General features: G+C 37.8%; 1 protein-coding gene across 5 annotated transcripts in view; it reads right to left on the reverse strand.

The window, feature by feature from the left end:
- The window catches only part of LOC122664561 (ubiquitin receptor RAD23c-like), a 38,941-nt gene extending 17,464 nt beyond the window's left edge, over nt 1-21,477 (reverse strand). For 3 of the 5 annotated variants that reach the window (XM_043860429.1, XM_043860428.1, XM_043860426.1), the window contains exons 1-3: nt 21,241-21,477; nt 8,895-9,056; nt 8,012-8,065 (exon numbers count right to left, since the gene is read on the reverse strand). In XM_043860429.1, the coding sequence (XP_043716364.1) occupies nt 8,012-8,065; nt 8,895-9,056; nt 21,241-21,306 (282 nt within the window). In that variant the 5' untranslated portion in view covers nt 21,307-21,477. The remainder of the gene's footprint in view (nt 1-8,011; nt 8,066-8,894; nt 9,057-21,240) is intronic. The other 2 variants (XM_043860431.1, XM_043860430.1) reach the window with 1 other exon arrangement.
- Between the last annotated feature and the right edge of the window lie 4,930 nt (nt 21,478-26,407).

Raw genomic sequence — 26,407 nt, forward strand, 5'->3', positions numbered from 1 at the left:
TCTCTGTTAATTTTTATTCTGGTTACTCAAACGAATCTGTTTCATTCATCATTAAACCCTTTTATTAGCCATCGCATATATTAGCATATTCTTCGAGCCTGTGAGCATCTGAGATCCGTATATTCTTGGACAATAGACTGCATATTCCTGAGAAAAAATCTATTCAGCTATCTAACAAATTGGGGGGGAGGGGGGATGCATGGTTTTAAAAAATCGAATTCGAACCGCCGATCCGAATCAGAATCGACCAGCCCCGATTCCGATTCTGACTAACTTTCTGTGCTGGCCGATTTAGACCAATTCCCACCCGATTCTACGACAATTTGAATCATAATCAATAGGATTGATCCCGGACCCGATTCCAAGTATTTAAACCTTGGGTATGGCTTTAAATAAATTCAGAAACAATAAATCTATTTGACTTCAAACACCTAAACAAAGACAAACAGAAAAACAACCTAACCAAGTCGACTACCAATACTAAAACTACTAAAACTATGGACCAAAACTAGTAATTGGGCCTATCAACTCTCGACAGCTAGCATTTAACATTTTTTAAAAGAAGGAAATTACAAGAAATTCCCCTAAGAAACAAAATAAACCCCCAAGTAAATAAAAGCCAAAAACAAATACCAACGATGGTATGGTTTGGGCCCAAACCTGAGCCTAAAGGCTTGAAGAATGGACTGGACCTAAGCCTATCATGTTTATCCAGCCATTCTAAAGCCACTGCATCAACCATTCTCACCATCAGAGCACAGTCAGCAACCAGCACTCAGAAATACATCAATCAAAGAGATTTAGGAGAAATGCAGATCTCCCATAACCCCCCCCCCCCTTTTAAATAATGGATGGTGCAAAGGAAAAAGTACCCACTCATCGTGGCAAGGAATTCCACTCTAGGACCTTACCTACTTTTAAATATGAACCAAAGACATCTCATCTCACTACTTCAACCAGTCATTTTTGTCACTCATTTAATAAAATAAAATAACAGAGTCATTCTGGACTCTCCCATTGTCCTTTATTGCTTCTCCTCAGAGTGCATATAGTAGATGTTGATGCACAAGACTGAACCACCCAGCTAGCTGCCCTCATCTTGCTATCTGTAAGTGCTACTGAATGTCACCAGAATTGGCATGGAGATTGGATATGATATGCAGAAAATTCAAGTCCCTTCACCCCAAAAAGTTTAGGATGTGGGCAATTGGGTTAGGAACAAAACCAGAAAAGCAGAGAAATTCAACAACTTTAGCAAAACAACCGGATAGTCCTGAAACTGTAATCGATAGATTAGTTCATCAAGTAGAATACGCCTGCAATGTTTGATCAAGATCTGATAGCTGGATTGTGAGATCTAAAATAAGCCTATTGCAAGTAGGAAAGTATAAAACAAGAAAATAACTGCGGATTCCATTAGAAATTTTCAAGAGTTCAGAAGAGACCAAAACTACAGTTGAATAATCTATTCTGCTAATAGAATCAGCCTGCAGAATTTGGGCCAAGTCTAACAAGTAACAACAGAAACAAAAATATCTAGATTAATCCTAGTGAAACTAGGAGAGAGTCTAGCAAAACTAGGACCATACCAATTGACCAGAAATCTTAAAACTGATAACAGAACTCCAGAAAGTAGTGTAACAGAATCTCAAACTTCAGTATAGAGCCAAAACAGAACAGTAACTTGTATGCTATTTGCAACAGAACTGAATTGACCCTTGAACAAATCCATATATGTCAAAGGGTAGACAACTGAAAATTCTAACCTGTGATTAAGAGAAAGAAAGGAGGATAACTAGGCTAGGAATCCACCTAAGCCCCACTTGGAATCCACCAAGCACACCTCTGAATCCACAACAGAATTTTCAGAAGACCTGAAAGCTAAATTTCACAAATCCGTGTTTGAGGCCATTAAAATTCCTAATGATTTTAGGACTTGATAAGTTGATTTAGTTACCTTTTAACATAAAAAAGACTCTAAACTAATCCCACATAACTAATCTCGTAGTCTTAGCTTTTACCCATATTATAAGCCCAATAAAAGGGCGATTAGCCAATGACAATGAAATCCTATTGGACCAAAGACCCAACACATAAGTAACCCAACCCAAGGCTTATTTCCACTCATTTATGTGAATTCCTCGGAGCAACGGTAAGGTTGCTCTGTGACCTGGTGGTCGCGGGTTCGAATTGGGAAACAACCTCTCCGTGAAGCGGGGGTAAGGCTGCGAACATCTCCCCCCCCCCCAAAAAAGACCCCGCAGTGGCGGGACCTCATGCACTGGGTACGCCCTTTTTAATTATAGGCCACTACATCGCTACATAGGTTTCCTAAACCGACTCTCTAACACTCCTATAATGACTTGGAATTCGAACTACTACTTGGAATAGTTAAAACAGACTTATTTGACAGTCCTAATCAAACTAGGACTCTTAAAACAGAACATAAAATTAAATGTAATCTGGACTCAAATTCCTAATGATTCTATAACTCGACTTAGCTAACTTTAAACAGAAACCCAATGTTTATGTTACTCAATCCAAGCTTATTTCCACTAAAATATGCCCCAGTTATGTGATTTTCCTGCATCAGTGTGATATGGGTTTGGGCATAGGGGCTCCACCAGAATGTGTCCAAAAGGGGGAAGGGGGAGTGGAGTACCAGGAATGAAACTTTTTCTCTCTTCAGAAAATTGTGTTCAATTATAAATGTCCTAAAAGATGTTCATAAGGCCTAAATTGTGTTGTATCTAACAAAAGAAAACTATTGAGTTATAAGCTAGTGAGAACTTAATGTAATTATAAGATCCAAGTCAAAACAGATTTTTATAAGCCCAAAATTTTTAAAGAACATGAGCACAGTGACAAAAAACAGCTACACTTCTTCCCGCTATTTCCCCTTTGTTCTTTCCTAGCAGCTGCTGCAGCTGCTGGCTGTGTCGGTAAACCGTGGTACTACCCCTAAATATATGTTCATCTATGATTCAAACCTCTCTAATGATAAACCTCAACATCCTTATCTTTGTTTGGTAAATCATTAGTAGTCTTCGCTATCACTAAGTTTGGCATACATCAAACAGACAACACTCGTAAAGCACCAATCCACATCATCCACCCTGTCTAATATTATGAGTGACGCAATGCAAAACCAGCTTCAATAGAGAGAGGGCCAGACCAACTAGCCCCACGGCTTGACTAAATCAGGCCCAATATAAATGGTTTAAAACAGCCCCACGATAGGTCCTTAATACCATGAGTGACGCAGTGCAAGACCAGCTTCAATAGAGAGAGGGCCAGCCCAACTAGCCCACGGCTGGGTTAAATCAGGCCTAATATAAATGGTTTTAAACAGTCCCATGATAGATCCTTAAGTTCTTTTATTTTCAGCCTGTTTGGGCCCATGTGTGTACAGTCACTTAGGCTCATATCAAGCCCATCTATCATTTTACAACTTAAGCCCATATTCTGGCCATATAAGCCATCGACCAGAAGCGCTGAAGGGAGATCTTTAAACAGATTTGTGGCCCCCATGTGGACAGGTGGCTTGGGAAAGATGGAGGCTGCCAAGGGCCCAAGATCATAAGAGTTTCTAATTGTCTAGTTGTGGTTTCCATTAGTTTATACTTCCATGTAAATGCTACTTAGTTAATAGCTAGGCTTAGCAGGAGTTTCTATTTCCATGTACTCTCTATTTTCATTGTTTAGTTTTTTTTTAAACTTTTGCTTGGCAGCCAAGCTACTCCCCCACATAGGGAGTTTCTATTCTTGTAATGATATTATGCCCATTACAAATAAAGAGGAAGGGCCACAAGAGAATATGGTTTTGAGTATATTGGGGGAAAAAATTCTTCTATGGAGCAGCAGCTCTTGTGGTGAAACAAGAGCAACACTAGGTAATGTAGTCCTAGATAGGTAGGAGACCTACTAGGAGCCAGATAACAGGATCAATAGCAAAAAGGGTTGCTGGTTCGAATGGACAGCACTAGGTTTTAGGTTAATTCTAGGGTTTAGGATGGGAATTTGGGAACGGGTCTTATATCGCTTTAATGGGCAGGTCTAGAGGGTCAATATGGTATAAAAATAATAGCATTTGGGCAGGTTTTAAAATTCTGCAATTCTGGACAGAATTGAGTTGCAGATTTTGGGTTTTAATGGAGTGGAGGAATGGAGAGGATATAGTGGAGATTATGGACTGGGTTGAAGGTCGAGTGTAGGGAGAGGTGTGGGGGATACAGGCTGGAAGTATGGTTCGAAATTGATGGCCAGATCTTTAGTTATAAGGGAGTCTTAATTAAAGTAAGAGTTGCAGGTTTAATGGAGATTAGGGTTTGATGGATTGAAGGGGACTGTGGATTAGGTCTAAGGGAAGATGAAGGATGATAGAAGAAGGTTTAAAATAAGAAAACAGGTTCAAACTCACTGTATTGCAGGACAATGGCAGCAGCTTGATGATTTGAAAGAGCCTCCCGATCTTCACAATGCAAGGAGTCGCAGGAGTCCACCTACCCTTTACCACTTTGAGATCCACAAGGATATACACTCACAAAGAGCAGCAGCAATGGCAGCAAGCATAAAGCTAATTTTTATTAATCAAATTCGTATGTAATGCTGGCCCCCCTTACAAACTTATATAGAAGACTCAAAAATAGACTTAGACACTAAAAAGGAATGGCTTAACCCTATCCCTAAACCTATTAGGTAATTTAAACTGACTAGGAAACTAGAATACTAAAAGGAAATAGACTCAAAACATGGCTGGACTTATAGAGTCCTAATCCAGCCCAACTTACATCACATGACCAATTAAGTTGTCACATGACCACTTAACCAAGTCAAATGATCACTTAAATTGAACCAATTGGATGCAACCAATTTGAACCGGTTCAATAAACAACATAAAAATAAACTAAGTATTAGGCTAATCCCGTATGAAACCTATATACCCATATTTTAGGCCCATAAAAGTGGCCTATTACATTAGAAAACCCATGGGATCAAAGGCCCAACATGTATGTAACCCAACCCTAGACTTATTCCCAATGAAACAAGCCCTATTTGGTGATGAATCTGCATCACTAGGTAGTGAAGCCTAGGTTGGATAGTGGTGAATCCTCCTGCAGACCTTGGTGATGAAGCCAGGTCATATCCCCCCCCCCCTTTCCCTCTTTTTCCCTCTTCCATTTTCTCTCTGTTATTTCTTCTTTTCTATTATTCTGTCAGTTCCATTCCAGCAAGGTAAATTGTGGCTATTCTCTTAGGGTCTCTCACTTTTATTTAAGATTTTGGGGACTGTGCTGTTACATCTTTATTGATATATATATCAGTTTCTGCAGGTTTTCTGGTTTCCCAGTCACCCATGGTTTCTGGTAGTTTAATCTCTCTTGCTATTTTGACTTTCCTCTTGCCAGTCCACGATTTTAGAATGATATTTAATGTTCTATTTATCTTCCCCTACTGTCCCATCCATCGAAGGGCACTAAAATCCACTGTTTAGCAGGTCTGATTCATGTTTTCTGTTAACCTTCTAATTCTGGCTGTGCAGGGAATTAGTTTGTCATTCTGGACAATCCAGCCCTTGGATTGATCCCTTCTTTTAGTATATTGTCCTTCTCAGATAGTCCTTTGTGTGTCTTAAATCTGATAACCATCTGATCAGTTGATTGAAAGTTATGACAGTTCTTTCTAATTACTAATTTCTGTTAGTCCTTAAGTTCCTATTTCTGTTACACTCCTTAACAATAGATCCAACCGTTGGATCAGTTTGTCCTTTGGAGGGTCTTAATGTCATATTAAGAGGGCTATTCAATCCAAATATCAGGCCCATCCGACTGTTGGATCTTGTTTTATTTAACTCTTTCTATTCTGCCATATCGTGTATTGTTGGGATTGCGGTTTCTGTCCTGTGGGCATTGTGTTCTATTAACCCTATCTTATCTACCCTTGAACACATCAATGAGCAAATCAGTTTCTCCTTCTTTAAGGAATCCCAGACCATATATATACATAGACCTTTTTCCTTCTTTTCTTGTTAAGAGTAATCAAATCAATTGTGACTTTCCTTTTTGTTTTTTCCCGGAGTGCTTAATTTTGTTGTATCTCCTCCATGGAGAGTTGGCTTTCTCTTTCTTCGGCAAGAAAAGTTATTAACATATTTTTTTAAAAAAACAGAGAACAACTAACCAAGGTTCCAAACGGTTTAGAAACTAATAGGGATCATGTAATGCATTCCTAGTGGTGTTCCAAAGCTATTAAATCTTATGTGGTTCAGAGTCTGGAAAGAATCTCGAATTCTTGAGTGTTAGAACCACTCCTAAAGGACCAGGATCACAATTAATAGGATTAATGAAGTTGAGAAACTAAACAGAAATCTACGATTAATCAGGATCAGAATAATGAATTAAACAGGTGATTACAAAACACTACACAAGGACTAGATTTATGAGTAAATAGATTTTAAATTTCAGAAAGCAAAAAAAAATGAAAGAGAGGTAGATGGTAAAACGGGGAACGTAAATCCGATGTGCAAATACTCAAAAGACAAATCGATAGATGTTGAACCTTGAGAATTAGCCGTTGAGTCCTGGTAAGTAGAACCAGCACAGAAAATATTACTTTACTGGAATTTTAGTTGGCAAGATAAGTCTAAGGGTGTACTTAGTGCACGGGGCTCCCTTCATTGTGAGGTCTGGGGAGGGTCATAATGTATGCAGCCTTACCCCTGCTTTCACAGAGAGGCTGTTTCCAGACTCAAAACCGTGACCACTTACTTGGTCACAATGGCAACCTTTACCATTGCACCAAGGCCCGCCCTCTGTGAAAGTCTACAACTGAATATTTTTGAGAAACAGGACAGTAGTTTGTACTTGTAATAAATGAAAGATTAACATCAGGTCTGAAACCAGAAATCAATAGCAGTAATGATAGAACATTAACATCAGGTCCAAAACCATAAATTATTAGACAGTAACGACAGAACCTTAACTACCAAGTCTGAGAGTGAACTAATCAATAAGAACGAAGATATGACAAGGAATAGATAGGTAAGAAGTGGTCAAAAAACAAGGTAACCGCCCAGGTGAAAAAGAATAAGAATAGACATGAAAAATGGAAGAAATAAGAACTGGAGGAGAACTAGAAAAGAGAAGAACACTCCAATAGAACCATAATTGTCATGGCCTCTAGGTGACCCAAGGCGTTAGAGGGGGGACCTGGAAGCAAGGCAACACCAACATTGCAACAAAGGCGCCTGGATGCCTAGGGTACGCCTTGACAACTCTGAACGAACAAACCTTTGGTCCCAGCAGTCAAGCAACAATGAGCATATGAAAACTCCCATTCAATCAACTGATTAACCGATTGGAAGGGGAGCAGCACACATTCATAAGTTTCTAACAATTCCAATACCAACTTATAAAGGGATTCCTAATCGTCATCCGAAACAAAATAACCTATTAAAACGCAAATTGATATCAGCTACTCTACTGCCTGCTAACCATGTATCCCCATTCCAACAAAAGGACTGAAACTAGACACTCCTAATTCATGTTTCGATCAACAGCTAAGACTTCCATATAACATTAATTTCCAAACTACAAAATACCCTTTGCAGATAATATTACTATCCAATTTATACAATACCCCCAATATAATAATATACTAAATATCTAAACTACCCTTGCTGGAACCAATGGCTCAATTTAGGCCAGGTTCTTCTTGAACTGGGCTTCCAAACTGGATAGAGCTTTTATCCAGCAAGGCTTCTGCATTTACATCAAACCAAAGACTGCAAAAATGATATGAGATCATGTCCACTAAAAATAGCATTAAGCTTCAACATTAGCTTGAACCAGAAGACAACGACGTGGTTTTCATTATTATATTCAAAAAGGGGAATTAACAATGTGATGATGACATGGCATTATACTAGGGCGAAGAAGATTAACAATAGAGATAACGTTATTTAAAAACATGGAAGACAATATAGAAAATATAGTATGTGCTTTAATCTTACCTGACTTGTAGCCATAGCCGCTGTGCTTGAACCTCCACTAGATGAGCTCTTATTCTTTTTTTTTTTTTTTTGGACCGCATGCCACATAAAGGAATCAGTTACTTCAGTTACTATCATCAAGATGATAACAAATAAAATGACGAAATAATAACATACAAATCATTAAGAAAATCAGAACAGCTAATCTACTTTCAAGGTCCGTCACATAAGCAAAACACTAATAATTTCCACTAAACTGTAAAACAATGTACGCAAAATCCCAATGACAGTCAGAAATCAACGACTATACAATAGATCCACCACGTGTCAATCAAAGAGAACCACCAACATACGTTCCTTCTCTATAATTTGAAAATATCAATTTTTTTTTTTAAAAAAAAAAAAGGAAAGGAAAGGAGTGCATCTCCACCCATCCAATTTAAGCAAACTTGGTGCCCCAAGGTATCCTTATCATGAGTGAGACCAACAAAGATGCCCTCCCCCCCCCCCCCCCCCTGCTCCGCTTTGAAAATGAAATTTCTGATCCAGGTTAGCTGCCATTGAAAAAGTTAACATTATCACATAAAAAGTTGGTAGTCAGCTAACTAACACTTGGTGATGGCACCTTTGTTTAAAGACAGGAAAACAAGTCAGACAAGCACAGCAAAATGCAAATCCCTAATCAATCCAATTTACAATGAGAAATCTCATGTTATGATGAGAATAAATTGGGTTAATGAAATCTGTTAGTTTAAATATCCAATACAAGAGAAAAACATTTTTTCCCCTTTTTTACTTTACTAAATCCTCCATTCAAACTTGGACAAAACTAAAACAATATGCCCAACGACACATCTATGAAGATAAAATAAGAAGAAGATACTTCAAAAGCAAGTAGTCTTACCTTGGTCAACATAATGACAAGAAAACTATTTTCAGAAACTTTGTTTTCATCCAGCGTTGTGGCATCTTTAAGAACTTTTCCTTGATGAATAAGCATTTGTTGTACAGCTGGGTAAGCATCTAGACCCTGGACTGATTCTATGTTTTTCTTCACATCAGCAACCTGCACATAAATTTACAAATTTCAATTGACAAAGTGAACCAAGAAACATGGGCAGGTAACCCTTTTTTTCTTTTCTTTAAGAAAAAAAAAGAACATATGTACATTAATTCCATCCCTCTGCTACTGGTGTCCACATATTCCTTTGTCTCAGTATTAACTGGAAGGCTTATTCCATTTGCATTACAATTAGCCCAAACTGCAGAGATTTTTTTTTCCACATGATTGAGCAAGCCATGCTCAAGAAGCACTGATGCAGTTTCAATCAGATATGACAGATCTGATTAGCCTGAGAGTAATGGGCCCACTACTAGAGTGAAAGAGATCCTGATCTGACGGCTAGATGTGGGCCAAATCTGAACTCAGATCTAACAGTCAGAAATAAAGAAAGAATATTCCAGATCTGAAGGTCAGATTTTATAGAAGATGAAAACAGTAATAATATCTCAGATTTAGTAAGAAATAAACTATAACTAGAGATGTGAGATCGATTAAGATAAGATGGGAGAGAAAACAGGAGTGACTTGAGGGGTAGATATAAGGAAAAACTAGTTTCCGCTTGGAGAAAAGTTGGGAGAGAGGGTGAGATGTCACTGTTAAGAGATAAGATTCTCCAAAAAATAATAGGATCTAGTAGAGAAAGGATTGGGAAAAAAAGGAAACTAATAAATCTGTTAAAGAAATAACGTGAGAGGAGAGAAGAAATAAGGAGAGAAAATCTTAACAAATCGAGAAAGGAAGGAGAGAGCTAGCATAGGGAGAAGAGAGAAGAAATCAGACTTTGGGGTTGGGGGGGAGGGGGGGGGGAAGGGGAGAGGAGAGCTCAACTCACTTTTCAAACCAAATAATTCTTAATCCATTCTATTCCATAATAAGTCATGGGGGTGGCCGCCCGTGGACAGGTGGTTACATATTTATAGACCGGGAAAAAAAAAACACTCCATTAATGAGTCTTATTTCTTAATCAATTTATCCTAAAATCAGAAAGTACAATAGATAAAACAACTTAAAGCTCACTACTTACCAAAGAAATAAAACCACTAAACACCTAAATTGATATCTACCACTGGACCCCACAATAAGACTGATATTAATTCATATATTATCCTATTATATGTACAGATCTAAGAACCAAATTGTAAGATCAAGCCATCTCAAAGTGTTGCGATCACACTCCTGCATTATTCCCTCCTTGTTTGAAAAAAACTTGCCCTCGAGTTTTGTAGAATGAGAAAATCACCACCACTTGATCAGCATTCACGATCTGCCGCCTTGATTCAATGATCCAATGCTTCTCTCGAATAACTTGGACAAAATCAGTGTCTGCTGGAATTTTGATGTTGAAGATATGTTGCGGAAGAACAAATTCCACATGTTCAATCTCCATAGGAATGATGATTTGCTCCTCTTTAACATAATATTCACAATGAAGCTCTTCATCTTCAATCGAATCTTTAATCAATTCATCAGCGATTATGATCATGGACTCCCCTTGAGGTTTTCAGGATATTCCATGATCAACTCGTCTTCTAGCTCTTTCATCCTTTGCTCAACAAGTAAGATCAGTTTATAGAAGGAAGGTCCCACACAATGGGATGTGACCAGCGATTGGCTCTTAAATTCCCTAAGTTAGTCGTCGAGTATTTCAAGATTCACTTCAATCTTTCGCAATTCTATTGCACAACTTGAAGATGTTAGTAGACAACAAACGGAGGATAGGATCAATGGTATCTACCGGCCAGGTTTAGCTCTGATACTGAGATCAGATCTGATAGAACTGAATGGCTTGCGAGGCCCCACTAATAGAATAGAAGAGATCCAGATCTGACAGCTAGATGAAAGCCAGAACTGATCTCAGATCTAATGGTATAAAATAAAAAATAAAAAAAATTTAAGATGATAACAGAATAAAATCTCAGTAGTAACAAAGAAACTAACTAGTGATGCTAGATCAATTAATATAAGATGAGGGTGAAAATAGCAGTTACCATGAGGTAAGGAGAGAAATAAGACAAGAAAAGAAATAGCCTTTGAATGGCTAAAAGTTAAGAAAGAAGAGATAGAAGAGAGCTTCAACTCACATTTCAAACCAAATAATTCTTAATCCATTCTATTCCATCATAAATCATCGGTGGTTACATATTTATAGACCCATAAAAGAAAGAAACACTCCTCCAAATGACTCTTATTACCTAAATTGACTAATCCAAAAATTGGGAAGTACAATAGACTCTTAATAAAATAAAACAATTAACTTATAGCCCACGGAAAGCAATGAAACCACCAAACACACCAAAATCAATATCTACCGCTAGGCCCCACAATAAGACTGTTATTAATTTAAATATTGTCCTTCACTATTGGACTATAATATTACATTGCTCCACCTCCACCTAATGAAGTATAGATCTATGAACCAAATTGTAAGATCAAGCCATTTCAAAGTGTTAAGATCATGATCCAGTATTAAGCACACATACTTTTCTTTACTGGCAGTTCCTTTTGTCTTGCAAGAATTTTAGTCTTATTTCATACTAGCCATACTCATCTAGTTTCAGGCCCTATGGTTGGGAATATCTTAAGTAGTCTCTTACAAGTTGCATATATACAAGTGTTTCCAAGAACTTGAAGTGGAACAGATCATGAGAACTAGAAGTAGGACGAAGGAAGTTTCCAATTTAAACATGTATCAAGAGAAGGAGACTATAACGAATATAATTCCAATATTTTCTCCATAGAGATAAAGAAGTCACAAAATCGTGTGGATCCCAACTCTAGGGTATCCTCAGCAACCAAGGTTTTTCCCTTTTCAGAACACTATGAAACATTACGATTTAAACCAAATGGGTCCCTGAAAGCAGGCCAATCCTAGCCCATGACCAAATGAAAAGCAACAAGTACCAATAAATTCCATAAATCACAACGTGGCTTAAGAGCTGCCATGGTACACAAAAATTGTGTACAAAACCTGTGCTGCACTGCAGAGTATAACCATCTGATACAGATATTTAGCTGGACCAGTTTGACTCAACAGTACCAGACCACAAGGAATCAATTCCAAACCGGGTTGTCGGTACAGTAGGATATTTAAGGAGATATATTTTATCTGGGAGAATATTATTTAATCTTTTATTTTGGGTAGTATATGTAGGAAGAGTTTAGCAAGTTCTTGGAGTTGATTTTGGTTAGGAATCTTATTAAAATTGTTTCCTTATTGTAGTCTTTTTCTTTCCTTATTTATATGCATGTAATCGATGGAGATTCGTAGAATGGAATGAATAATAGTGTTTTTTTTTTTTTTGTTTTGGTTGTTGTAGCCTGCGTTGCCTGATGCAGGTTTATCACCAAATTGGGCTTCTTTCGCTAGAAATAAGTTTAGTGTTGGATTATAGACATGTTGGGCCTTCGGTCCCATGGGTTTTCTATGTAATAGGCCACTTTTATGTGCCAAAAGTTGGGGTACATAAGTTGCATACGGGATTAGCCCTATACTTAGTTTACTTTCATGTTTTAGTGTTTTAAATTGAACCAGTTGAACCACTGGTCCAATTTAAGTGATTTTAGAATCTTCTTAAGTTTTATTTTAGGGTCCACACCTCTACATGAATTTTAGAGAGGGAGTGTTTTGTATTTAGACTCAGCCAAGAATTAGGGATTTCCTATTCCTATGCTGCATAGGAATTTGGGCCTTTGGCCATTATAAATAAAGGCAAACCGTGGGGCTCCTCTTTACCTCACTATTTATGAAATTTCTCTCTTGCAAACTGCTGCCATTGTTCTTCTACTGAAGTTTTGCTTTGTGTGTGATCAAAGCTGGTGGGATTGGTGTTTGATCCAATCAAACCTTTTGGTGGTGTGAAGCCCGGGTGGTTTGTTGGTGGGTTTGGAGTCTGATCCAATTGACACACTGCGGTGTAAAGCCCGAGTGGTTCTCTTCAAGTTCTAGTTTCCAGTTCAAGTTCCAAGATCCAATTTTTATTCAAGCTGCTGCCGATTACTCCCAGCTACTGCAAGTAAGTGTGACAGCATCCCCATCCCCATACTTCTTCTAAACCCTCTACAGCCCAACCCTAATTTCCCCCTTTTGTTTTCTTCAAATATTCATAACCTAAATCACTCACAGACTTAACCCACCATCAGAATCACTTCAAATTCAAACCACAGCATCCCCAGTACACCCCCTCCACTCGATCCAGACCTCTGCCCCATCCCATCATCAAAACCCTAAATTCCCTCAACTCCCATTAAAACCAAAAACCCTAAATTACAGTCCAGCAACTTCCAGCTATCATCAGACCTTCCCACCTTGGCCAAGTCACCCTTTCTACACCTAGAGAACTTGACCTGAAGCCCTTGCCCTAATTCCCCTTCTAAACCCTAGATTCCCTCACTTCACTCTTTTTAAAAACCCGAAACCCTAACTTGCTGGCATTTAAGTTTTCACTCTTCTGCTCATCAAACCATCACTGGACAAATACCGATAGACTCACCTACACCTGCCTAGCATAACCAACCCTTCAAACCCTAACCCTAACCCTAATTTTGACCTAATTCCATATTTTACACCAATCGGACTGCTTGTTCACAGCAGATCCTGTATTACTGATTCCTAGTGGGTCTTCTACCTACCTAGGACTACATTACAGTTAGTTGGCTGTGGTGCTGCTCTTCTTCTTCCCCCTAACTCTGGTACGTTTGCTTCCTTCCGTCTTCTGTTCTCTCTTTCTTTATTCTCCTTCCCATGTTTCTTTATTTCTTGTTTCTGTTCTATCTAGCATTACCTGCAGCCCCTTTTGTTGCATCGAACTCCTTCCCCTTTTCTTCTTTCTTACCATGGTTTTGGGTGAGAGATCCTTGGACTTCAACAACTGAAACCCCAGAGCCTTACCTGCTGAAACTAACACAGCTGAGAGATCGAATCCAAACCTATACCTGGGTTTTATTCCTCCTGCCAGTTCAATTTCAGTCCTTAAATCTCACTTCATCACTTGTTGTGCCGAGAGTATGATGGCTAAGATCAATAGGCCATTGATTGGTCGACCTTCCCCAGAACTTTTGAGTCCATTCGAACCCATTTGGTTGAGTTCGATCACCCCAACCTATGCTGGTTCTACCGCCTCCCTGTTTTAGTTGGAGATTGAAGACTTGGTGACACTATAATATTTGTCACCACTCACCATATCCCCCTCTTTCCCAGAATACCCCTTCCCTTCATCTTAAATTTTGTCCATAGTTGTCGCGGTATCTAGGCGAATCAAGGCGTTGGAGGGGGCATGGACGCCTTGACAACTATGATTTTGTATCTCTCCTTATATTATGATATTGCCTAGTCTACCCCTGGTCATTAATTCGTAACCCTTCTGCATCCCTGCCCATATTCACCTACCAAACAACCCTCTAATATTCTTGGAATTTAGTAATTGGGTGGGCCCATAAGCGATCCAAGCAAAGGTTTCCAAATCCTGGATTGCATCATCATCACTATATGGCAGGCAAACTTGGTAATCAAAATTAAGCTCAAGAAACTTATGTTTAAATAGGAAGCTCTTCACAAAGGCTTCCAGGATCAAACTGGTATGATACTAGGATCCAACTGATATGATAATAATAATCATTTCCCCAGTGTGAAAATTTCATCTATCCATGTTGATCTACATTGGAGGTTGAAGCCACTTTAGAATCAAGTCAAAAGACAAACTATCTGCTTCTTTCAGGGCAAGGATACAACAAAACATGGGAAAGCATCAAGAGGAATGCTAGGCAGTCGAGATGTTGGAATCATGAATATTAGATAATTGTTATCAATATTACAGTCTGCAATGCCAAAAAAATCTGATGGCATCAAGCATGAATAATTAGATGCCAATGGCAATAGAATCCAGAACTCAATTAAGAGGAGCTCATTCCTTGATGGATTGAACAATGCAAATGGTAGATTAAATACAGGAGGAGGTTTTAATTCATTTCTAAACTAGGTTATCAACCGGCCATTCAACATGACATACTCAAGGCAATTGATTAATGTCATACCGCCTCAAGAGGCTTCCTGATGCAGATCAAGGAATGTACTTTAAAAAGTAACAAAGGAGAAAGAAGAATTTGACTCAATAACTCAGTCATGCTGCTACTGAGTTTACTCAGACCTTGACCCAGCTTGCAGTTCATCTTTCAACCAGTTTAGTTGGTTCTGTTCCAGGCTTCTGATCCAACCATAAACCAGATCGTTAATGGGCTTTTGTTAGTCTAGATTCTTTTATTTCTTGTTTTATTGTAAATAGTGGGCTAGGCCCATTAAGTCCAGGCCCATATTATAATATAATTTTATTTATTTAAAGCACTTCAAGTAGCCTACAGCATGGTTCAAAATTTCGCAATATATCACCGATATATCGGCATATTTCGGAAATCTCGACACTACCGAGACGAGATGGGCTTCCGAAATGATAAATGTTCAAATTTCGGTATATTTTGTGAAATTTCGGTATATTACTTAAACAATGTGTATTTAACTATTTATACATCAGGGTCCGACTGTATACTGTCAATCAAGGGTGCAAACCCAAAACACCACTTTGAGATCTTTTTTTTGCAATATGAAAGTTTAAATGTGTTTATTTAGCTTAAATAAGGGTGTACATGAAGTATCAGACCTTAATATGGCCAAATACCATATTTCGGCAAAATTTCGGTTTCGGATATTTTGGAAATCTCGACCAGCCCAAAATGGCGAGACAAGACTAGATTTTAAACCTTGGCCCACAGTAGGCGGAGTTTAGGATATGTTAAAACTCTGTTTTAGTTTCCTATTCTGTTTTACTTTCCTTTTAGAGTTTTGAGACCTAATAACTCAACTCTATATATTATTGTAAGAGCATAGAGCCCCCCCAATGATTTTATTAATGAAATTAAGATGGATTTTTCAGTTCTTCTTCTGTGAGACTCAGAAACTGGTTGTGAGATTCCACTACTCATTGGTGAGATTCCAATACTGATGGTGGGACTCCAATAATGCTTAGGTGAGAAGCCTGGTCATACCTTCCTCTCTAACCACCTCCTTCATCGTTTAATCTCTACAAACAGGTCAGTACTTCTGAGTTTCTTTAATTTTGCATATACTACAATTCTGAAATTTCTCAGTTTCTTGTTTATTTCGGTTGGTATCATAGTTTTCATGGCGTCTAAGCAATCCTAGACATCAGAGGGGAGAAAATCAAGGGAATACCAGCAAGGCGTCAAAGCATCACCTAGGCGACCAAGGCGCTCTTCCAGCAAAGGGCACCTGGATGCCTAGGCGTCGCCTTGAAAAAAAAGTTGGTATTCAATTCTGACCACAAAATTTACAATTGGATCTTAATCTGGACCTACCTGTGGTATTAAAATCTGAGTCTGGGTTCAGAATATCAGAATCCTATCATTACTATAATTTCTTATTTATCAGGCTTGATACCTAATATCCGATTGCTGTTTTTTCCTCTGTTTCAATCTCTAAGACAGGATCTTAATCCATTCTTAGATCTAGTTTCCAGTCTGTTATGGCTTAACCTGATTTTATCAGTTTACTGTTTGAATAATTCCAATTATTTGCTGATATCAGCTATTAGTTTGGAAAGTCCTTTTTCAAGAAGGACTCTTCTGAAACTTGAGATCAGACCCTTGGATCAAGTTCAAATTTTGATACATTGTCCCTATAGCTGAATAGAGTAATCCATTAGAATTTTATTCAAATCAAGGTTCGAAAACTCGGGTCTCGGAGCCATCTCGACCCAACAAAAAACCGAGTTGGGCCGAGATCTCGCCGAGTTTGTGCTTCTTTTTTTTTCTGACTCGGAAGCCCATCTCGATGGGTTTTAGACCTCTTTTGGGTCTGAAAATCGGTATACAGCCTATGTCAGGCCATTTAAACGCAATGGCATTATTAGATTTTGCAAAAACAAAGTCCAAATAGGAGTTTCAGTTAGTGGGAAAGCAGGACAGACACTTACTTATTCTAGAAACCAGGACAGACACAGGACAAACAGTCTTATTTATGCCTAAATAACTCCTTCAATATAAATCAGATTTAAGCAATCTTGGACTTGTTGGAAAGCTTTCAAAACATAGCTTTCCAACAAGTCCAAGATTGCTAAAATCTGATTTATATTGAAAGAGTTATGTACTGGTCAAACTTAATTCGGTGTGCGCGAATGCTGTCAAAATCGCTCTGAATGAATATAATTTTTTGGACATCAAAACAAATGAATATTTTACCGCACTTTTGGTTTTTAGCAATGTTTTACCATAATAAGATTTATGGAATTTTTAGATTTAAGAAAAACCCCAGCATTAGAAAGTTGAAAATTGCACCTATCACCGAAAATCCAGTTTTTGTTCTTGATCTGGGGGGTTGACTTTTTTTTCTTTTGGAATTTGATTTTTTAACCATTTTTATTGGATTCAAATGGGGGGGTATTTGCTTATTTATGAATAATATCTCAGCATTTACTTAAATGATATTAGGCATAAATAAGTGTCTGTCTTCTCTGTCTTAGTTCCTGGCATAGATAGGTGTCTGTATACCAAGAATTTCCAGAAAGATCTCGAGATCTGGCACTCATATAAAGGACCTACATGGGCATTTTCCTATGTCAAACCGAGATCTCGGAGAGATATTGACATTTTAAGTTTCGTAGGCCATCTCGCCTCGGGAAATTGGAAAACCGAGAATCTCGGCGAGATCTCGCGAGATTTCGGACTATGATTCAAATCTGAGATTTGGAAGAGAAACTTCGACCAAAGATTTTTTTTTAAAAATCCTAATTAACTACTTGGTGTGTAATGTGCATGAAGAAAGAGAAATCATAAATCACTTCTTCACTATGCCATATTTATCTAGTTCTACTTCTTCAGAGTACATATAAAAGATGGGGTATACAAGGTCAAATGCAATTTTTCTCATAGCCTTCCTTCAGCATTACTAATGGAAGTCACATTCTTTGGAAACTGCTGCCTTTTGCTGTATGTGAAGTGACCGCAAGATGCTACAATTATGTCATGCGCTCAATAAATGCTGTCTGGGTTCCCAAACATAAAGAAATAAATAAATAAATTATGGGAAGCAGCATGTCGTTTTACCCTTATATGCGTCGCAGTATGCTTTGTTGAATCTTTTTCCAGTGTACTGAGGAATTGATCAATGATATCTATTTGCCATCATCTAAAGATTTGTGCTACTGTTGCTGTATTGTTTGCTTATTAGTAATTGGGGATTTTGATTTTTAACTTCAAAGAAGTTAAATGTTCAGTACCAACATACTTCCATCTTAGGCCATGATTAAAGGCTCCATCTGGTCAGATGTAAAATGTTGAAAAGAGATGTAAAGTAAAAACAAAACAAAAAATGGACTTTTTAACATTACCAGCAAAATTACATGGCTGACTCAAAAACTTTCTAAATGTAGGAACTAAGTTTTACTTCAATTCTCAACCACAATAACTTAAATTGTGGCAGAAAATATGAAACAGAAATTTATCTAAAATCTGTCTATTTTCCTTTATCTATTCCCTTTCTTTTCTTGTTATAATTTACATTACTTTTCATCACTTCACATCCAATCAGATGAAGCCTGAAAGTAGATATGTGTTTATTAAATATTTTACCTTCACCATCCATATCCTCAACTGAATGAAGTCACCTAAATCAAATAAAATTTGCAGCTCTTACTTGTAAATAAAATATTGTTTTTTTGAGTTTGTAGTAGCATTTGTGATGCGGATCCGGGGTCCCGAAACCCTACTCAGATCGCTTGTAGGCCCACTCGAATAATAGGTAACTCAAATCTAAATTCCAGTGGCATAATTGTAAATAACCAGAATTTGCAAGGGTTAACTAGGTAAGTGGATAGAAGGGGATATGCAAGGGATTATTATTTATTGTCTAGGGACAAACTTGGAAGAAAATATAGTAAAGGATAGGGGCTTGAATAAGAACAAGGACAAAGGTAATTTTGGAACTTGAGCTGTAAAAGGGTTTAACTAAAAGGGTGAAAAGAAAGAAGTATCGTCTTCTACCTCCAACGTAAACCAGAAGCTGAAACCAGACTTGTTTTAGGACAATAGAAGTCATATTGATGAGTTCTGAGGAGACTAGAACTTTGGGAGGAAGTCGGCAACTCGAAGATATTAAGATTACACACCACAAATAGCCAAGGGTGATGCCAAGGAGGACAACCCCAGATCTGCAAACCATATGAGGCGGTAGTCGCAGAGTCAGGAGCTATATCCGTTTTTATTCTTCCAAGTTGAATGGTTTCCAAAGGCTAAAAGCTTAGGATTGGAGTCACCCAGGACAACAAAGTCCACTCCCAAAGGTATGAGGAAGAAAGATGGAGGAGTTGGGGAGATTGGGATTTCTATTGTTAGCCTAGAACATTTGCCAGAACAGGGTATCGATTCCAGTGAAAAGAAAGTAATAACAGCAATAATATAACTGAAGAAAGGAAGAAGACTAGGAGAATAAGGGGATCTCGCACAGGAAAGAGAGAGAGGAGAAGAAGAAGAAGAAGAAGATTTCAGGGGAGGGGAGAAGAGGTGGTCACACAACCTGAGTCATACCAATCTGGTAACAAAACCTAAAACTTTTCATTCAAATCTGAAAATAATGATGATTACAAGAGTATTTAAAGATAAAGTAAGAGCCCAAATAAACCTAAAACTAAAACAAGGTTCTAACTTGGACTCTTAACTCTTTTAATAATAGCCGACTAAAACTAAAACAAAAATTACAAGATAAACCAATGAATAAATATAATCTAAAATAAATAACTAATTAACTATCCTATTAAACCCCAAAAACCCAATTGGACCCAGTTCATCTTCACATGTATTATCCAACAGGTTTGGGCCGGTCCTGCATCAACTTGAAAAGACTTCTATCAAATACTTAATAGCATATTTGTATTCTTTATTAGAACAAACATGTGATTTCACCATTCTTTATCAAAATTTCACATTTATGAGGGCATAATGAAGAGGAGAGAAAAAAGTTTGAGCAGTAATTATTCCACATTTCAGCAATGAAGGGTCAAAAATATAGGTATCTCCTATCTGCTCTTCCACACCCAGGGTTCTTAATATGGTTACATACTGAAAGAGGAGAAAGAAGTCCAAGGAAAACTTCAAGTGTTAATATGCTTTATCACACTTGATACAAGGAAATGAGAAAGAAGAGGCAAAAGAACCACAAACTCCACAAGAAAGGAGTAACTACTCAAACTTGGCACTTTTTGTCCATTGAATCCAAGTGATAGAATCATACCCCAGCTATTAAAGAAGCTTTAAAAAACATTGCACGAGCTCATAGGGACTAAGGAGGTTTGAAAGTAAAGGCCCTAATATTTCAATCTATACAGAAGACCTCATCAACTGCCAAAGCTTGTCAACTCTAGCCAAAACATCAAAGTCCCCTGAATTGAACCTTATGGATTTCTTTGCATTGTCCAACCAAACTGTAACAAAATTGGAATTTGCATGCCAAATCATAATGTGAAGATATAAAATGACAACTTGTCAACTAAATATGTTGACATCAACAATCTTTTCAGAAGACTGCTATAGTAACTTGAAGTGGCCCTTAAAAACTTTCTCACTCTTCTCCCTAGAATGAGACCCATAGGAAAAACGAACGAACCTACAACTAGGCCTAGTCAGAAGTAAATGCAAATTATTTAACTGCTAATGCCACTAAATTAAGCCCAATCTAAATCCAACCACATGCAAACTCAAAGCAAACCACGTAAAGTTACTAAATTTATTGCTTTCCTGGTCAATTAAGTTCCAAAACCCAACTCAAAGAATTCAATAAAATTGCCACGTCCAAAATTTGACTCCTAGCCCAAACCAAAATTTAACTCACAGAAGGATGTTCAATTTACGGAACTGTACAAAAATTTCACAATTTCTCTTTCGTAATAGGCCAAGAACCTAAATCTAAAATTACATAGATACAAGAATTAGCACGAATTTTGGGGGAGAACAATGAAGGTAAGATAAACCCTAATTCACGGTCACTAACAACATTCTAAACCATTAACAAACAGAACTACTAAACAACTTTCATGTTCAGACAGAAAGGAGAATTGCTTGTTTATAAACACAAAAAAAACCAAATTCAAACATCAGAAGGAAGAAGAAGAAGGAAACAGAGCAGTACCGTGTCGTCGGGTTTGACTTCGATCTCGAAGTGAGTACCCTTCAAAGTTTTCACGTTAATCTTCATCTTCGATGCTGTTTCGTACAGCTGAGCTTCTCTCTTTCTTTCTTTCTTTCACTATCCCGATGCGCTCGGCGGAGGCGTCAATCAAAAAGGGAGTAGACAGAGAGAGATATAAGAAGACGGGAAGAAAAGAAAAGCTGCAGAAAAAGAAAAACCCGAGGCAGAAGCAACCGCTCGACCTTTTTTAATTTATTTTATATTTTTACTTTATTTTATTTATTTATATTTATAATAATAAATAAATGAGATTAAATCCAAATCACATTATGAATGGAAACAGCTAGACTTTTTGTTGACTAATGTGTACTCATCCTTATCATCTCACATGTGAATTACTTAATCTTTATCCCTTAATTGGTGAAAACATCTGGATATACTTTTGGACCCCACTTATAGATCACTAAACCCTCACCGTTCGATATGTAGATAGAGAGAAAGTGGACCAAATACTAAATCACCAAGACAAAATCAATGGTGAATATTTAAGGAAGTATCCAGATGAATGGATGCGATTGACCAGCTGGTGGACTTACGTAGTAGGTGAGCCTCGTGTTGTGTTTCAGATTTTTTTATTTTTTCTTTTTCTTTTCCGTTATATATATGGATTCTAAATTTTTAATTAAAATTACAAAAATGTTGGACTCCAGTTAACGTGGCCAAGATGGAGTAGGAACCCGAAAACGATTAATTGCCGTGCATTCTGATAAACTATTTCTTGTAAACAGAAGAATTTTTGTTGGATTTGAATTATACTTTCAGAATGGAATAATGATTCCTATGACTAAACCCCAAAAAGATTCTTGTTTCTTGTGACATTAATGGGCTAACTTATTATTATTCGGTTAATTGGGAAGGAGCCTTACTAAGAAGGGGATTACTACATGAAAATCCCCTGTTTCAATGCCTTTTTCTAAGGAACCCTTTAATCTTGCAAAGAAAATCTAATTTAGAGTTCTCTAAGGGCTGAACATGGGGGGCCATTTTTGTCACATGCCACGTTAGATAAGACTATTAAATTATCTCCTCAATTTGCCTTCCCGTCAATTTCCTCAATTCCATCTGATAGGGGGAGGTGGATCCCACCTGGGTAGTGTGTTCGGGCGAGGGCAAGGTGATCATTTCCACCCCCTATTAGATGGAATTGAGGAAATTGATGGGCAGGTAAATTGAGGGGATAAAGATCCTATTTTGTGATTAATGGACCTCAATGTTTTCACATGTTAAATTTAAGATGAATGAGATAATCAATTTGTTTAGTTTTTTGTGAGTGAGATTGTTCGTGTGGGTCTTAAAAGTTGAGGATAAATTTTTCCTTCAACCGTGTAGAAGAAAGAACCCATTGAATTGTTGGGCCATTGAAATGATTATGGATCATGATTCGCCTTGATCGCTGCAGCTATTGTCCGTGAATGTTTTGCTAGGGCTTCGATTGTTTGTTTGATCCATCGATTGTTTTTGGATGTCGTTAGGCATCTTGGTTTTGAAATTTGCTAGGCATTTGCTAGCAAAATTCTTGAATTTTATTCCTCCATTTGTGCGTGCATCTTTATCCGCCGTTTTTGTCGTGTTTCATCTCCGCCGCTTTGGCGTGTTCATCTCCGCCATTTTTGGCGTGTTCCATACCCTTCCTTCCTTCTTTGCTCCTCCGCCATGATCGTTGGAACTGTGGAACTGCCATCAAGGATGATGGCGAAGACGCCAACGATGACGATGATAATGCTTGGGAAAGCATTCCCCCTTTCATGGCTCATCATCCTCCCCTTTCCCTTTCCCCTTCCCTTTCCCCTCCCCTGAAGCTTCCCATCGTCCGACTGGTTTTGATTTTTAGCTATCGTCGGCATACCATCGCAGTTCCTATGCTTCAACTTTGGGTTCAATTTTTGGGCCCTTTATGGACAACACAGGAGATATTTCTTTTTTCTATGTTTATGTGTTTGCAGGTGTTATCGACTCATGTGCTGGTAGCACCGTCGGTTCCGAGGCTCCACCCACACTTTAATCTTCACCATCCCTTTCTTGTCACCGGACTAAGTTCCACTCGCCGATCCAGTAGATCTTTGCTGATCTGTTCGAAAGTAGGTTGTGGCAGCAATTCTAGTGGTCTTCTTGTTGTTGATCAATGCTCCACTCGTCGATCCAACAAACCTCTGCCGATCCGGCATATCTATTTGAAAGTAGACTGTGGCAGCTTGTCGACGTGTGTGGACAGTTTAGTGTTGATCTCTGAGGCATGTATTGGGCCCCATCTTTTGGCACGCATGTGCATGCTCTAATCTTTAGTTGTGTCTACAGCTTTTTCTCTAGGGAAGTGGTTATGTCCCATCCCCTAGCCTAGATGACCCTGTCAATGGCACGTGAGACCGGGTCAAATTCCTCTACTTGGTTTTGGATACCGTCTATCCATACCTTGTGTTTATCATGCTTTCTATCTATTTTTTTGTTTCTTGTTTTCCTTTGTTTGGTGTTGGACACGCATGAATGCATAGCCTTCTTTCTACCAAAAAACAATTTAAACTGAATCAAAATTGGCTAATTGGTGGAATTAGAGTTGACTAAGTAGCAAAATAAATGACCAAAAATGTCAATAAAAGTCAATACTACAGCTACAAATGGTATATAGCCGACAAATACAAAGATACAGGACAAAGATGCATGGACATGCATGAGAGTATATGATTGAATTTGAGTATGAAATTTGAGACTAATCCAAATCAATCTCTACATATGTAGCATAAGGAAAACTTCTTGGTATAGATGTTAATGGATGCTAAGGTAAAAAGGTATATTAAGTAACATGAGATTTGAAGTATTAAAAAGGTTCCTAAGAATGGTAAGAAGAGAGAATAATGTAATATAACTTTTCTAAGAGGTATATGACAAATTTGTTTTACAAAATTAATATTACAGATCAATGCACACAACAATAATAATAAGAAGAATACAATTAGGAACCATACCCGGATACATATTGTTTGTTAAAGAAACTCCGCCGACGCTCTCTTCTCTCCTTTGTCAGTCTTGTCTTCTCCTTTCTCTATACAACTTGTCAGTGATAGCAACTACTGGGCATTGTTACCTTTACATAGACAAGGAGCAAGGACCAACCCTGAAATAAGAGCAATTGGACATATCCCATAACAAGGCCCAATTACTAATAGGCTCACATGATACTTTACACATTAAGGTATTTAACTGAAGCCCATAAACCCATTAAGGAGATCACACCCCCAATTGGGCTCCACCCAATTCTCTCACTTGGGCTACACCATGTCATTACTTCAACCTTGGATTAGATAAACTATGATCACATATATAGGAAGTATTGAAAGTAACTCACTTTAAAACATTACACCCTTGGTCCAAGTAAAAACACAAACACGCAATCGTAAGCATCGTCACATCTTGAGTCAACATGGTACACTACATGTCAAAGTGCTTGCACCCTCACCTGCTTTTGAGCTACACACATGTAAAGGAGTGATATGAAAGTTGTTTGTCACAATGATCGAACATGTCAAATGAAAATCAGTCCTGACTTTTGACTAAAGTCATTAGTTACTCCATCACTGGGAACTCACTCAAGTCACTCTTCACATTGCGAACTATCACTAGAACTACCTAATTAGTTACTTCATACAAAAGTTCACTATAGTTGTTTCAATAAAAAAGCTCACTAGGACAGGATCTTTCAGTCCCTCTACACTAGCTCAAGTTCTCAAATTGAGTAACTCTACTAACTCGCATAAAAATGTATATCATTTAATCAACTCTTGCATACAAGGGGGATAATACTATGCACTGTCTCTAATATCATTACGAGACAAATAACATAAATAATATGGCCATAAACATCAAACAACAATGATAATGGATAAAAGCAATATATTATTTAGTCAAATAATAAACACTGTCTACATCAATAAAACAAAACTTCGACTAACAAAATACATCCAAAGATTCAACCAATTCCATACAAGTAACATGCTCCTGAAAGCCTTTGGAGTCAATCCTTTTGTTAGCGGATCTACAACCATGACATTGTTGTAATATGTTCAATAGTGATTTGTGTCTCTTGAACCTTCTCCATAACTAGGAGATACTTAATATCAATGTACTTTGAATCAGAAGAGCTTTAGTTGTTACACTAAAAATACATTGTAGCAGAATTGTCACACAACATTCTCATCGGCCTGGCTATGGAACCAACCACTTGAAACCTTGAGATGAAGTACCTCAACCATAAAGCTTGAACTGTGAAATCATAAAACACCATAAACTCTACCTACATAGTAGAAGAAGTAGTAAGCATCTGCTTCACACTCTTCTATGATACAGTACCTCTAGCCATCATGAAGATTTAACTTGATGCCGATCAGATCGGCTAGACATCTTGTATGATCATAATTTGTATATCCAGTCACCTCAAGTGCATCGTCCTCCTATTGGTAAGCATGAGGTGTCACACCCCAAAACCACCCCTTGGGAGGATTCGATGGTTGGCCCAAATACCCCAAGTATTCAAACACTTCCAGGATCCAGATGCAGTAATTACAAGCCACAAGCAATTAAAAGCTTGAAATATAACTGAAGTTTCATTGTCAGAGTATGTTGAAAAGAAATATTTACAAGTTATATACACACATTGTCTATCTTCCTGTTTTTCTCCCCCAAACTGCCTGAATATACAGTGATCAAACCATCAAGCTAGTAACTAACATCTAGGAATATGTACAGTGGACTAAGTCCACCAAAACCTATATAAACATCAGAAAGAAACAAAAAGAGTAGCCTTTGTCATCAGTCCCTATTCTCCTGGGACATCCTGATCGTCCGGATAATAGGGGTCACACCCCTCTCGGTCCAAATCAGCATACACACCATTATCACTATCATCTACCTCGAAATTAGCCTCCCCGCCACCATAATATTCACCTATAGGATCATCTAAAAGAAAGAATTCTATAGGGGTGAGCTCCACTGAGCCCAATAAGCGAAAGATAAACCACACACAAGCATATGCAAACAAAATCCTAATGTGAATGAATTCAATTTTATTCTTAATTCCACTTATCAAAAGTCTAAATCACTAAGTCTGTGCTACACC

The sequence above is a fragment of the Telopea speciosissima genome, chromosome 6 (genome assembly GCF_018873765.1).
Source record: "Telopea speciosissima isolate NSW1024214 ecotype Mountain lineage chromosome 6, Tspe_v1, whole genome shotgun sequence".
Taxonomy (NCBI): Eukaryota; Viridiplantae; Streptophyta; class Magnoliopsida; order Proteales; family Proteaceae; genus Telopea; species Telopea speciosissima.